General features: G+C 36.0%; 1 protein-coding gene across 4 annotated transcripts in view; it reads right to left on the bottom strand.

Annotated features, from left to right (window-relative positions):
* Nucleotides 1-16,175, bottom strand: part of LOC139130768 (rho GTPase-activating protein 26-like) — an 84,446-nt gene that overhangs the window by 37,847 nt on the left and 30,424 nt on the right. For all 4 annotated transcript variants that reach the window (XM_070696560.1, XM_070696563.1, XM_070696562.1 and 1 more), the window contains exon 3: nucleotides 9,832-9,893. In XM_070696560.1, the coding sequence (XP_070552661.1) occupies nucleotides 9,832-9,893 (62 nt within the window). The remainder of the gene's footprint in view (nucleotides 1-9,831; nucleotides 9,894-16,175) is intronic.

Genomic DNA, 16,175 nt, shown 5'->3' on the forward strand with positions numbered 1-16,175 from the left:
GTCACCATGGGTAATATTGCAGTAACCATGGCTAAAATGGCAGTAACCATGGCTAATATGGCAGTAACCATAGCTGAAATGGTAGTCAACAGACAGTCAGCAATGCAATCATTCTCTCATCATTCACTAGCTAGTTCAGAAATAGTGATTCAGTATCTTGAATACCCCAGTGACAAGTATGTTAACACAGGTTGATATGAACAAAGACACCGGCACTTTAAACTCTAATCAGAGATTACAGTATTCAGAGATTACAGTATTGGGTGGTTAATTTGTACAGCTGATAAAATTTGGTTTCAAAAATCAATTACAGAATACCAAAAGTAAACATTCGACAATAAATGAAGAAACAACAAGCTAATGTAAATTGCCAAAATTGGTCTTATTATTTGTCAGTGGCCTTTGTTCAACAGAATACACTGTACATGGTACATATCATGAACTCTACCTTAATACACAGAGGAAGTAACCAGGCATGTCAGGTGTTTTTGACCAGTACAGTTGACACTGCTTTGATGTAAACCGTCCCGGTTAAAAACACCCAACATGTCTTGTGATATCATCAGCTAGTAGCAAGCATGGAAAAAATTTCTTTGATTGCAAATCAGGGTTAAGTTGCATATACATGTTGTAAATTTATGAAGTTGACCTTTTTGACTTTCTTTGAGCTCTACCCTTGGAAGTCTTTCATTTGCCTCCATCATGATCTTTGCACAAGTCCAAATAATGATAAAATAAATTATGTAAAATAAGTACACTATATGTCACAATATATAATATGCATATCATATGTAAATGAGATAGCTCACAGCTGGGCTGTGGAATGGCCAAGGCCACTCCAGTGAGATAGCCAATGGAAATAAAGTGGAGGAGACTTTTCATAATTATTTTCATATGTACATGTATATATCTATATTGATACAGTAAGCAAGCATAACAACATTTCCTGAAAAGGGAGGTCTGCGTGCATGCTTGTCCGTAGGTACATGTACTTTATTGATGTACATGTAATATCCATATTTTCATTTTTCTTATGTCAAATCACATTTCATCGATTCCATAGTTTTGCATGGCATCCATATTCATATGTTACACATCATACCACCATATCATGGTTAACCAAACTGTGGTACAGCACTGTGAAATCAGAATTCCCTGAGCTTTCAAACAAGTATGCAATGAATTCACAACTGCTAACACTGGTATTTCTATGAAAATACTACACACTTGCTCTGTATTTTGAAAACAAATCTCCTGATAATGGAAATTTTCAGGAAAGATTTCAAACAATGTTCTCATGGATATCAACCGATAAAAATAACACAGGGTATACATACATGTCGTTCTTTGCTGAAAATTTTCTCACAAAGTCATCTACCCTGATGTAAAATCAGTTGCACTTTCCTTTTATGGTAGAGTTCATAAGTACACCAATATTTGTCTTAATTCTGAATAAGTTACTGTTCATGCACGTATGTACATATTTGTATTCCCTGCTGGATCTTTTGTGATAGCTTTGGATATATTTCCTTGGATGTCATTTTCCACAAATATATTATGCCTGCTGGTACAACATAAATACAAATGCTGTAAAGCACTGCAGCAACTTGACTGCCAGACACCACTGTGCCAACCACTGCAGCAACTTGACTGCCAGACACCACTGTGCCAACCACTGCATCAACTTGACTGCCAGACACCACTGTGCCAACCACTGCAGCAACTTGACTGCCAGACACCACTGTGCCAACCACTGCATCAACTTGACTGCCAGACACCACTGTGCAACCACATAACAACACGGCAATGATACATGTACATAAAAACTAACTTAATGTCAAAGTCAAAGTCATGGTATTATGAGGGACCAAGTTTGAAAGGTGTGAGTGAGATTGATAACCTTGACTGTAAATTGGAACAAACAGCTGTAGAGGCATAGCCTGGCAAGTCCTCATCTAAACTTCTATTTATACATGTACCGGTACATGTACTGTATGTAGTAAAAGCAAATTTCTTAAGGCGACAGTAGCTGTAACTTTTGATCATATTTTCACTATTTTTGTTCTGTATTTTACAAGTTATTATTTTACTTCCCAAAGCATGTTGAGCTTGTTATTATTTCATTTCATTCAATTTTATTTCATTTCATTTATTTCTTTAAATCAGTGAATCCATAAATGGATATTCATTCATTGAATATAAGACGTCTATGTAATGTAAAATGCTCTACCACTGTAGCATCTACAATTTTAGCCAAAACTAGAATTCACTTGTCAACAATAATAACGCTGCGCAGTTCACATGTGAAAACAGTAATATGTTCACAGCCAAACCAAAAGGAAAAATTTGTTTTCAAGCAGTGCTGTCACACAATACTACATTAATATACAGAGTTAATTAAAATGAAATTCAATATCTTGTGAGTTAAGGCACTGACATGATTTAATACAGCTGGACTTACTTATTGATATCAATGAAATCCACAACTCATGTGTGCTATATAGCTTAGAAATGACAAAAAAATGCTCAAACTCAAACTGATGCAGACAAACATGTGTACAATATATCATCCAAGCTAACTAAACCAGCTTTGGGTACATATATATAGTCATATATAGAACATAGTAGATAGACAATTTTCCAACTACTGCTTCTACAAATATCATTTTGTGTATGAGATGACTACATAATTTCAGAATACAGTATTATTAGGTGGCGGTGGATATTTCTACACTTTCCAATGTCATGCACATGTAATGGTTGATTTAGCTATCTTTTTTTGTGAGTTGATTCTTAAGCTGGTACTTTAACACAACGTACTACAATACACTACTGTAACACATTCCAGTAAAACAAAATCTTATTTATAAATTTCTAAAATGAGACTACTTTATTTAATGCAGGTATTGCTACGGGCTAGTATAACTAGATGTAGTGTACAACTTGCTTTATGTCACTCTATATTGGAACATTTGAAAGTTGAAATCATTTTTTACATGATATTGGATGAAACAAGTCATCGTTGATGACACAGTCCCCACTTGTTAATGGGTACTTTGATTACATGTCCTCAGAGAGGATAGAGTCCTCTTCATTAATTAGGTCTGTGATAAAAATACTTTGATACAGATGGCGCTCAATGGCCAAGAATGAGTTCCATGGTGATGAAAACATAAAACCAACGTAGGCACCATCCTAAAGTTCATAAATGAGTCAACTACGAATTAATCACAGGATGTTGCAAAACATTTTTGCATACAATTCTAACACTTAACAGATTATCACTGGTACCATATTTCATAAAGTTTGATGCACGTATTTACAACACTATGAGATCAACATCTGTATCAAGTTTCATCACATTTGATGTTGTATTAATTTGTGGCTATATCACCCTAATTAGGAAAGTTCATTACTTATGCAATTAAAAATTAATTAAAATGTCACTGTTAAATGCATGTCTGTTTCAATGTTTAGGCAATGTGAGCTTAACATCAGTTAACATCTGTATAAAGTTTCATGAATTTGATGCAGTACTTATTTCTTGACATATCAGCCTACTTACGAAACTTCAATAATTGACATGTTACTGCTACATGACGTGAAACAAATTGACGAGTATATGTATGAAAAAGGTCAATGTCCTTGTACCGACTTTGAATGATACTGGTGGAAATATGTCTGATTATGGCTCTGTACATTTGAAAATTGTAACAAATCACCACCATGCAGCGATATTTGATCTTACTGTTTAAAAAATCAACATGTATATGTATGACGTAAGTCAATGCATGTACCAACTTTGAATAAAATCAGTTCAGACTTGCCAGAGTTATGGCTCTCGACATGAACAACCATAACAAAATTGCTACCATGTGGCCATATTGGACCATCTCGTGAAACCAATCGACATACATATGTATAAATAAGTCAATGTTCTTGTACCAAGTTTGAATAAATTTGCTTGATACATGTCTGAGTTATGGTTCCGGACATGAAAAATTGGAAAAAAATGGCCGCAAGGCAGCCATATTGGATCGTATCACATAACAAATTGACATGCATATGTATGACATTAGTCAATCTCCTTGAATCAACTTTGAATATAAATCGGTGAAACATGTCTGAGTTATGGCTCTGTACATGAAGACATCATAATAAATGGCTGCCTAGCAGCCATATTGGATCGTATCACATAACAAACCGACGTACCGGTAAATATGTATGACATAGGTCAATGTCCTTGTAACAACTTTGAATAAAATCCGTTAAAACATGTCTAAGTTATGGTTCTGTATATGAAAAATACCGTCAATGACGCTGTACCTTCTCTAATGTGTGGCCAGGTCAGGTAATTGGTTGTTGGCATGGAGTTGTTGGTAAATAGTTGATGATGTAGGGGCATGAGGTGGGATATGGACCCAAAGAACCCAAAAGATGATTAAATACATCAATCAAAAAAATTCTAAGCTACAGTATAAACTGCCTAAAGATAGTTCAATGTGGAAAAAAGTTAAACAATTCAGAAATAAGAATTAACAGTCCAAAATAGTAATGACGCACTTCCTTACTGACCTGAGTGCATGTGAAATACACAACCTGGCATCTGTAAATTAAATGTATACCAAGTGATCATTTCCAGTCACTTTTAACTGTTTTTAATGGATTTTCCAAAGAGTCCTGTGGAAATGATGAAAAACGCTTATCTGGTCTTGTGTTTGTATAACCTCATGGCTGATAATTGTCATAGTATTGAAAAAAAATTGAAAGTGAAGAAATTACTGTTTTTAATAGGCATATTTTCCTTGAAATACATGACCGTGTAAAGAATATATGCTAAAAGTGTTTAAGAGTAAATTTCTTTTCAAAAATAATTTAATTTCCGACCAAAGGATTTTTATTCTTTGAGTTTACAAATTCAAACACTGCAATTTGTTCAATCATCTTGTGCAGTGCAAAATTTATAAAATGACTGAAAAACAAAAAAAATTGGCAGAATTACAGTCTTTGTGATGTAAAATTATGGGTTGACATCACGATAACTGTTAATCTGTTTGAAGTACTAATATACTATAATTTAAAAAAGAAAAATTCATGCAGAAACGGTAAAATATATTGTCAGCAATGTAGTGTTAATTTTGACTTTACACCAAAATATGCCTTTGCTGGATACCAAATATATAGGGCGAAATATCAGCCATGTTCAGCAAAATCCACACAACAGCATTGATCCTTTTCTAATTTGATTTGATTTGCTTATGTTATCCTTGTATGACAGTCAGTACAATATGGAACTTGAACACAACACAGTGAATAAGTATGCTGTAAATGAAATGGTGTGGCTGCATCCACATGCAGCAATAGGAGTGCCTTTGTCTCTCACCCCTCATTTCCCACCTGTCCCATCCCTGAAAAAATAGTTTGGTCTTATATTTATAATGTTAATAATTTCTGTATTTGTTAAAATGTGCGCATCTCAAAAACTTTTGATCATAAACATTTTCATTGTTTTTTATAGCTGACCAATCAGTTAACCTGTTTATTTTGAATATTTGCGCATTTTTCCTCGTTATTTGACATTTTCTGAATACCTTTTTATTCAGTTTGTCATTTTCTAAAAGTTTAAATGCTCCATTGTGGTCAAGCTTTCCACAAGCATCAAATGTGGTACTTCATATAGGAGGGTCTGCCTCTAGAGGGCGGGCATCATGAACACTCCTGTGTTTGTTGGTTAATTCCTCCACGTAAACTTCTGATTGTACTGTAAACATTGAACATGGCCGACGTCCGATTTTCCTGTCTAAAACTTTCACTCATTTTCGTTCATATGACTCTGAAACTCCAGGAAACGATTGGGAAGAAAGGGTTATCTTGAATATTGAGGTACTCGCCGATATTTTGCAAAATTAAATGAGAAAAATGCAAGGAAAATGCCGACAGGCTTACACAATGACAGTTTTCAGACTCGGAGGCATATGATCATCTCTGCAGATTATGCAACAGGCCCAGATCACGTGAGGCCATGAGGGGATATCCACGCAACTCAGTACCAAACACTAGCGCTCACAGAGTGAGCAAACACAAAGTGAGTACCCCTAACGTCAGCTCAGTAGTCTGTAATAGATTGTAGTCAACTAAGAAACCTTGGAGAAAGGCTTAACACTGTGGCTATGCCGCTAAGTCCCTTTTGATTTTTGTCATAGCTCAAAATCGTTCTCCCACACCTCAACCTGAGCCATGAACACCCCCACCAGTTTATGATATGACCCATCACAATGGCATGACGTCAACGGATCTTGACAGACGGAAGTCTTGACAGACGGAAGTTCTTGACAGCAGCATATTGGTTTTCAACTCTAATACCTTCTCTGTCTATAAATAGACACGAGAAGGTAAAAAATCGTAATAAAATGGCCGCCTGGCGGCCATATTGGATCGTATCACAAAACAAATTGACGTGCATATCTATGACATTGGTCAATGTCCTTGTACCAACTTTGAATAAAATCGGTTGAAACATGTCTGAGTTATGGCTCTGTACATGAAAAAATCGTAACAAAATGGCCGCCTGGCGGCCATATTGGATCGTATCACAAAACAAATCGACGTGCATCTGTATGACATATGAAGTAATCCTTGTACCAAGTTTGAATGAAATGGGTTCTTGCATCTCTGAGATATCTGCGTGAACGGACGGACGGACGCACGCACGCACGCACGGACACACGCACGGACATGACCAAACCTATAAGTCCCCCCGGACGGTGTCCGTGGGGACTAAAAATGAAATGACTAGGCTATATTTTGGCTCCATCATATTACTATCTGTAAATACATTCATTGATTTAACTTTGGAAACAAGTGACATTGTAGTATGACACTGAACTTCATGAAGATTTCATTACAGACTCTACCACTGTGACCAAGTGTACATGTACCAGCACATAAATGTACATAAACACAGTTCTGCTTTTAACAGTTCTAATTTCAGAGACTAACATCTACTGCCTGACCTTACAACATGTAATGACTTGGCACAATGTCAAATGACACTGTATTCCTGCTATGAGTTAATCAAATTAGTTTTGGCAACGTCCTGGGAATTTCAAGACTGACAATATTTCAATAAAGAAAGCGTGAATCGAATCACCATCTCATCAGATAGGTGTGTGATGGGCAGCTGTCCACTTGAAGTGTTATCTGATGGAACAAAGCACCTGATTGGCTGTAGCATTGGCCCGATTCTGATTGGATTCTGAACTCCTTTTGACCAGTCAGAGTGTAGCTTACATACAGCTGAAGTATGTCAGGAAAATTATTAACTGAACATCCCTCTGAGACTGCATGTGAATTGTTGACCTATTTCTGTCTGATTCAGCATCTAAAATTGTTTGTGCAAAGCTGACTGAGGAATGTTGATGTCATTTGTGACTTGTCATGGCTTATGCACTTACTCACACTCATTTCTCAATACTGTTTTTCTGAAATACCATAACTACTATGTATAACTGCAGGTACATCACTGAACAGGTAAATTTACATTATAAGCACGAAGAAAACATTGAGAAACATATTTTTGAAGGGTTTATGCACTTTCCAGTTTCTCAAGGACCAAACAAGCTTCTTTCCAATTTCATATTGCACACATCCTTCTCATTTAGGGATGAACCATGAACTGTTTAATCTTGGTAGGGGTGGTCAAAATGAGTACACGCAATGTTTTGTTGAATTTCAAGATTTGATAGTTGTTTTAAGTTGGCAGAGCATGGAAACATGTTCTCCAGAATTCCACTCATTCTTCTGGCTGCCAGTCATGTGAATATTTGTTTCAGCAAAAGCAGAAAGGATGCACAATTTTTTTGAACAGGTTTTCACTTTGAATTATTTTTATCTCCTTCCCCCCTCTGGGCTCAATCACTCTGGAAGATGGGTGTGAAATGTCCATATTTTATCACTATTCAAATATTATGTTAATGGGCTATCCTTGCTGGCAGGGAACTATGTACTACATTCTGTATACTTGTGAAGCTATCAAGTAGCACTCACATTCCAGATTTGAGTGAAAATATTCTAAATGGAATACCACAGCTGTAATAAACCTCTGCAATCACGGCAATGTTTTACCAACACCATTGTACAGTCAGATATCAAACCAAAAAACAACCTACAAAATTAGAATGCAAGATCTAGTTATGACTATTGGTTATAACACAACCACTCTGATGTATGAAAAATCTACATGGCCCCTCATTTTCTGTAAATATTTAAAAACTTCCATTGTCACTGCCTGCTCCACACTGTTATGAGAATTTACATGTATAACAAGTACATGTAAGTGAGAGAAATATCAAACCAACATGTACATCTATCCTCCGCCATATTGTACTTGCATGTATGTAAAATATGTATTATTTGGCACCTTCATTTCTGTAAAGTCCACAATATGTTTTACAAACACTTTTGCTATATTTTAATTTTGATAGTTTTTAGTCGAAAACTGTGCAGCTGTTTATATGACATTGTTTGATTAAAAGGTACAGTTACCAGTATTTGCAATTTGTAGACGTATTGCCGACACATACGCATCTACAATCTGTTACCACACGGCCAAGACACCGCTACATGTACCCTGATATAAGTAGGTGTGGCACATACCACTTCAGATGAAGCACTATGGTATGAGTAGCACCTCATTCATTTTCACAAGGAAATGGGTGGAAAATGTAAGGTTTCAACCCATGTACCAGTTCCTCATTAAATTCATGCATGATCTGCTGAACTGAATGATCATGGTCTATAACAATATTTAGAAATCACCAAGAGGACACAGGCGGAGTGACCCGTACTATAACACCAGTCAGTAGTGAGGTCAAGCCAGCACAGATGGTTTGATGTCTGAATGATGTCTCAGTACAGAGTGACAATTTGTCTACAGGAAACTTTTCATAAATCACTATGAAAAGCAGGAGAGGTGTGTCCGTGAAATGCAGAACATGGGAATACAGGGTGTGAACAGCTGATATGTCAATAGTATCCTTACTTGATAAAGATTCCGTTATCAAAAAGTCATTCAGGTTTCATAAGACTATATTTAGAAACTTAACTACAGGCAAACTACATGTTGTAGCTGCTTTGTGAATTCATCACATCATTTCAATACATCAGGCTTGAATATGTATGTTACATTTCTATATTGTATTTCAAGGTCTGACTGCCTCATCACTATGCTGTGGTTTCCATACTGCTGTTAATGTTATGCATTTGATTGGTGCAATGACTGAGTGAAAACTTTGCCAGTCTTTATAGCTGTAGTAAAATGTCAAGTATTTCAAAATAACATTTTGAGCACAACTGGGTTGTTTATTGATGATGTCATAGCTGGGAGGCTAGTATTAGATATTGTTGCATTCACAATACAAAATGTAAGAGAATTGCAATGTTCTCTGTTCCGGAAATTGTAAGATGAACACCAACAGCTTTCTGAAAATTTCCATACCGGCCCTTGTGAATCAACGACTAGAAATGTTACACAACTGCATATGGTGTACAGAACTACTTCAGACAGATGCATTTTGTTGGGTGAAAGACAAGTAAACCCATTTTATGCATGTCAGAAGCAGCCTTAGGTACCAGCCCAATACCCATTAGGTTACTGGCTGTATATTGTACAGTACATGTATGTGTGTCAGCCTGTGTAATAGTAGGGGTGTGATCCAAATTCTGACCTCCAGACAAGCATGCTGGGAAGTCAAATTACTCAATTTGATGCCAGCAGCCACTCCCTAGAAATGTAATCTCATAGTTGCTGAAAAAAAATGTCATTCATCTTACCATTCTGTCACGTTCATCTTCAATTGCTGATATCAACTTGCCAAATTCTCTCAGGGAATCAGCTGGAAATGAAAACAAAAACAAAATGTGTCAATATAGAGAGTGAATGAAAAACTAACCTGGAGAGTATCTGTGATCATGTGTAAAGTGTAACAAATTACAACACAAATAATTTCATGTGGGAAAGTGAAGTCTTTTATTTATATAAGATATCATTTTAACTCAAAGAATCCAAAAAACACCTTGCTTGTTCTCCTTTCAGCTGCTACAAACTACAAATTCAGACAATTGTCAAAACATCTTCAATTCAAATTGGCAAATTACTTCTAGCCTAGACAGGAGTACTTTCTTCATTCAAAACTATTGGAACGTTATTCCCTGAGTCAAGCACCTTTTAAAAGCTTTAAACAGTAATATGGGTGAACGAATGAAAAAACACAGATAAATGTTCACAAGAACATCACTGCAAACGCATCCACAGAAAGACCTCATTGAATTTTTTCTTGTATTTCATTGTGGCTGTACAAGTATTAGCGTTTGTGATAAAACAGGCTTTTAGGTTGACTCATAGACAGTCACTTTTCACACAATGACAGTGTTTTGACATTGATATGATCTGTCATTGACATTTGACCATTTCTAACATTGACATACATTGGTTGCCATGGAGGACATTGATGGGTCACTGGACTGATTCAGGGTCATCTGCCTTCCTCAGAATTGACTGCAATTACATAGTTGTGAGGATGTTCAAACCGTGGTGATGAAAGAATTCCTTGTGTGCAACGTAACATGGAAAATAAATCATTACACATACACCAGTTTCATCAAAGTAATTATACACGTAGCACACGCATACATCGATGATGTACTATGGTGGTATTTCATAATTTTCTGATTCAAAAATGTCAATCCTTGATTCAAGGATAATCCTTCATTTCAGAAATCAGAGAGTTGAAAGCGGTGCCCTTATCTATTGGGAACATCTATTGATGTTGAAATCCCAGCATCCGATATTCTGAACAAGAATTTTCATGTTATACAATTTCACAAATTACGACCCTATCCAAAAATACAGACACTGGGAGATAAGCACAGTATAAAATATGAAATGACATTTCTGAAAATTGGCAGTCTGGTGAGTGGCAGGGGGCACAGATTGCCAGTAAATTACCTTTTCTGGTAGGATTAGGGACCTAGCATTACCAGGATGAGTGAAATCCTGCAGTTTAATCTGACCAACAAAAATTTCATCTGATGAGATTACTGGGTCAAAGGTCAGGTCATGACCCATGGAGCACTTTAAGTGTGTAACAAAACCAATTAATCATTGCATACACATCATACTTTGTGATACAAAGGGTTCCCACTACACATGCAGATTCACATGTTGGTATGTCTAAAATGTACTGCCATCAACTAACCTTTGTTTACAGTGTATCAACCCCTCAAATATTGTACACAATTATACACAGTGATACTGATAGAATGAATGTACGAATATTCTGCATGTAAATGTCAACTTTATTCTAAAAAGAAAAATTTTTGGTTTGATTATTCTTCCAACACAACACTGCACCAGTAAACATACTTTGTATTTCTGTAGGTGAAAGTAATGCACAAAGCATAGAATATGTTTCAGAAAATGATGGACATCTAATGGATACATACATGTATATCTATATGTATATCTACCCTTAGTAACGTTGATCAAACATTGTGGATTTTATTGATGTAAAGGTAGAAGCCAAGCCAATGCTACATGTATGTGATAGACTTCACCACTGCATTGACCAGTGTCTTTGAAATGTAGCAACTGATATACCAAATTGTGAACTCTACATGTAACTTGTGCCTCATCCTAGAGCTACTCACAGCATGAACTGTGACCCTGACTTTGCAGCACTTTCCTAAACCATTTCCCAACTGTGGTCTAGATCTACCAGGGCTGGTACATGTGTGAGTCATTTAATATCATCACAGAGAGAAACCATGATACTTGCAACATGTACATGAAATGTTGTTGACTATAAACCCTCTTCAATGACTGGTAGAGCAACATGAATATGAAGCTGTATGGAAGAGAAGAATTGGAAGTCCGACTGAAAGCAAATGCATCGGACAGTCGGGAAAGCTACTGCCTGTAGATGACTCATACTGTCAACAGATAGTTGGAGATTAATCATATATGTCGACTGACACACACTTGGTTTTACAAATGGCAGACACTTTGTAGTTCTGATATGCTTGATATGAGATGAAAAATGGGCAGAGAGAGACTCCTTCTAATAACCTTTCCATAATTAATTGTTTTTTGATTAACATGAAGGTGATAGAAGTAAATGATTGGTTAGTAATTAATTATGGTGAAAGCTTCATAAATGTAAAGCTGATGACTGGCAAGCTGAATAATTGGACAATAATTCATAGAATATGCAATTGTTAATTGCTGAAATTGGTATTTGAGAAATGACATTTACTGTTTGGAGGTAACCATACATATATACGCTGTATTTGCACTGGAGAAAATTCTGTAACTTGTAGGATATTGTGAATATTGTAATGTAGCCACCAAAAGTGTCATTATCAGTGAGTGGATGCGATTTATCCAAGCCATCAATCAGTGTGAACATGTAAATGTATGCAATTCATCCAAGCCATCAATGTATGCAATTCATCCAAGCCATCAATGTGTGGTGATTGCATTGCAGCTTTCTTCACAAGTACCGTTCATGCACAGATACAATGATCCGTGTAAAGTCCACATACCAATCTGGAGCTGTACACACTTTCACTGCCTCATAAAACATAATGTGATACTTATTTCAGACTATGAATAAACATGAATATCAAATCAAGAATTTATGTAAAGTTGTATAGACCATATAGGAGGCTGCATGACTGTACTTTTCACAATATTCAATTTTACATGAAGGATTATGTTACCAACTATTACTCATTAAAGCTGTCCTGACTCTTGCAAGGAGAAAATATGGCCTGTACTATTTTCATACATTCATCAAAATTACAAATAAATATTAAGTACCTTTCTTAAACACATTCAAGTAAACTGAAGCTGCAAAAAAAATTAATTTTCACTGATTAAGTTACTCTTTCACTTCTGCTTCTATGAATTTTTGAGTTTTCATTTCTACAAATTTGAAATATTTCTATAAACAACATATTACGAGCAGGTTTTAAATTTCTACAGACCTAAGCAACTCTTTGACTTCAGTGAGCATTCAATGTAAATGTATATGTAGTATATAAGGAATTACAGTCTGTTGATAATTTGGTTTGCTTGGAATGCAGTCTTTGCTAGAACAAGAGATATATGATAAACATACAACACTGTGAATGGATATCACAGCAACTTCTTTAGGCTGACCTGTCTACAATCCATGTCTACATGAATGAGCATGAGTTGTATTCACAAAATTTGATGGAAAATATTTGCATCAGCATAGACTGCAGCTGCCACAGTAAGCAGTGGATGAGACACTGCACTTCACATCACATTCAGCACACATAAACTGAATCTGTGTTTGGCCTCAACATTGTCGTAGCAGTTACATGTACACATGGTTGAACCATGTCCTGGCCGCTTTGCCTCTTGCATCAACATAGTATGGTGAATGATGAGAGTTGAAATCGCATGATCCGGCATACATCACGTACATGGCCTTAGGACTATTCAATTGTCTGTTCAATCAAATGTGAATACAAGAATTCCTACTATCAATAAATGTCCATGTATAATATAATTTTTGGCTTGTAACCTTGTAAGACAGACATGTCTTTACAGGCTCTTTCATAAATTAAAGAGTTTAATACTGTAGACATGACAAGGGGAATTCCATCTTTTTGTAAAGATATTTCTAATAAATTCCATCGTTTGAGACTCTGGTAGAATATAAACATGTACATGTACCAGTACATGCGTGAAATCATGAGCAGTCATTTTGTTGCTTTCCATCAACAATGTTATTCCAGTAGGCACTGTATATGTACTGGTACACAAGTCTCATGCATCAAATTACATTGTACATTTTCTCTTCACAAAGCTGATATTATCATTGCACATTTATCAAAAGGTTCTTTGCAATGAACCAAAAACTTGCAATACCATGATCCATTCGTAAAGCCTCTGATGTCATTTGTGTTCTAGTGTCACTGACTCTCATACTTGTTATTACAATCAGTGCACACAGTAAAGGCATATCCCTTACGAGTCGTATTTTCAAGGTGTTTTGACTTTCAAAACCATGTTACACTTGAAGAGAAGGACACCTTGACATGTAACAGACACTACATTCAGGCCATGTTGACATGAACAAGATTTTTGCCCTTGTCTTTCATGATACAGTAGCATGCCTTCCTGTGATATTGAACTGTAGACTGTGAGATGTGAGTCAAGTACATTGTACAACCTTGTGTTTCCTGAACAAACCCTGACATTTCAATGTTAATGTCCATTCACAATGTAATGATCAAAACATTCTCTTCAGAGGAATATGTTAATGTACATGTATACCAATATTCTGAACTGTGCAAGTAACATAACAAGAATAACTTACGCAGTCTGTACACACTGAGAGGATAATATTCACATTTACTAACTTCCCTCATCAAATGTTCAACCTTCACGTGAACTCAAGCTGCTAACTACATACAAATAAAGCTGTAAGCAGATGCTCTTTCGAAGGCTGTAGCAATGTTTTTTTTCCCTTTCCCTCAATGGAACCAGGCTGGTATTTTTTATGCTATCTTAGTTGTTTGATTTACAAGCCAGTATTTATCTGCCGACAGAGAACTGATAAATGGTCAGAGAACTTACCGGTATATCTACTCAGGGCTCTACTTACAACCACAGCATGTTTGTATTTCAATGACATAATTCCTGCTATACATCAAACATTACGTCACCAAAGTAATAATGCCCCACATCGCTATGTGCAGACATCGGGATGACTAAATGTGTATATGTCAACTCAGCAAATATTAATAAATCACTTCTGCCATGGAACAGAAATAAACCTGTCAACTGCCAAGATATTGATTTTGTCGCTGGAAATTACACACATCAGTTGCCAAGTGTACATGTACCGCAGGTCGTGTATATGTACAAATCAAACTACACATTGATATTTGTAAAATGATCTTTATGTATTGGAGAGAAACGTGCCAGCCACTTTAGTAAGTGAGGAAAAGCCCTTCACATTTAGGAGAGCTTGTCAGATATGATGCAAAATTTATGTATTCATAGAATATTATTAGAAACCCTATAAAGATTTATGTCCATGTTATAACTTGGCTCCTGATAAGTAATACAATCACATCAACAGATATAAAATTATTTATTTCATATCTACATTGCTATGACAAAATTCATGTTTTTTTCCAGGGTAAATGTTCCCATGATAGTGTAATTGATTTTTTTAATTGTAGAAGTTCTAATAAACAAGTTGGCCGACAGAGAATTCAATGTGTATCAAGTCTCTCCTTGACAAATCAATCTTGCTACAAAGAGGAAAAGGAAGACTGGAATTACAACTACCAGGGTCAAAGGTCGACAACTTGATCTGTCTTCCTCAGATGAAATACATGTACATACAGGCTAGAGTCACGACAGCCTGATTTATTTGCAAGAACTTTGTTACAATTTTCAGTTTTCAGTGTGTAAGCAAATGCTTTTTGATATCTCTGAGCTTTTGTGCCCTAAGTATAGAGGAACCGTACACATACTCGTAAAGTAATTTACAATTTTCGCAATAAGCCAATATCCTTGACTGTTTTGCTCTGAACCCAAAATAACCATCATATTTTGGGTAACAGATCCTTAAATGAAACTCTGATCTGAAGCAAAAGCTAGACGGTGAGTCTTCTCGTCATAGTTCTGTGATCAATTAGGTTACATGTAAAATATGTAGCCTGGCTATGCACCCATACATGTATCTCAAGACTACCAAGTTATAGCAATCCTAACATCTTATATTCCCATTGAACATTTTGAATGTAACTGAATTGGCTACATCATATTTTATCATAGTTAGTTGTAAGCACTATGAGAGTGCGTAATTGTTAGATTTCTATCTCTCACTCAAATAAAATTCTATGGCTGGCCTCTTTAGCTGATATAGATGTTTGTTGTGTTGTGATTTCTTTCCTCTGACATGGTACTGTACCCATTTAGACAAGGGGCCGGGTCACTGTGACAGAGCCCCTGACTATTGATCATACTTGCATGGGAATCAGACATCATTGGTGTCATCCATCATTCATCATTATTAAATTATTAAAATTTCAAAGTAAATTGAGCGAAAATGCACTCTTTACCCTGACCT

This window comes from Ptychodera flava, chromosome 4, assembly GCF_041260155.1.
Source record: "Ptychodera flava strain L36383 chromosome 4, AS_Pfla_20210202, whole genome shotgun sequence".
NCBI classification, from domain to species: Eukaryota; Metazoa; Hemichordata; class Enteropneusta; family Ptychoderidae; genus Ptychodera; species Ptychodera flava.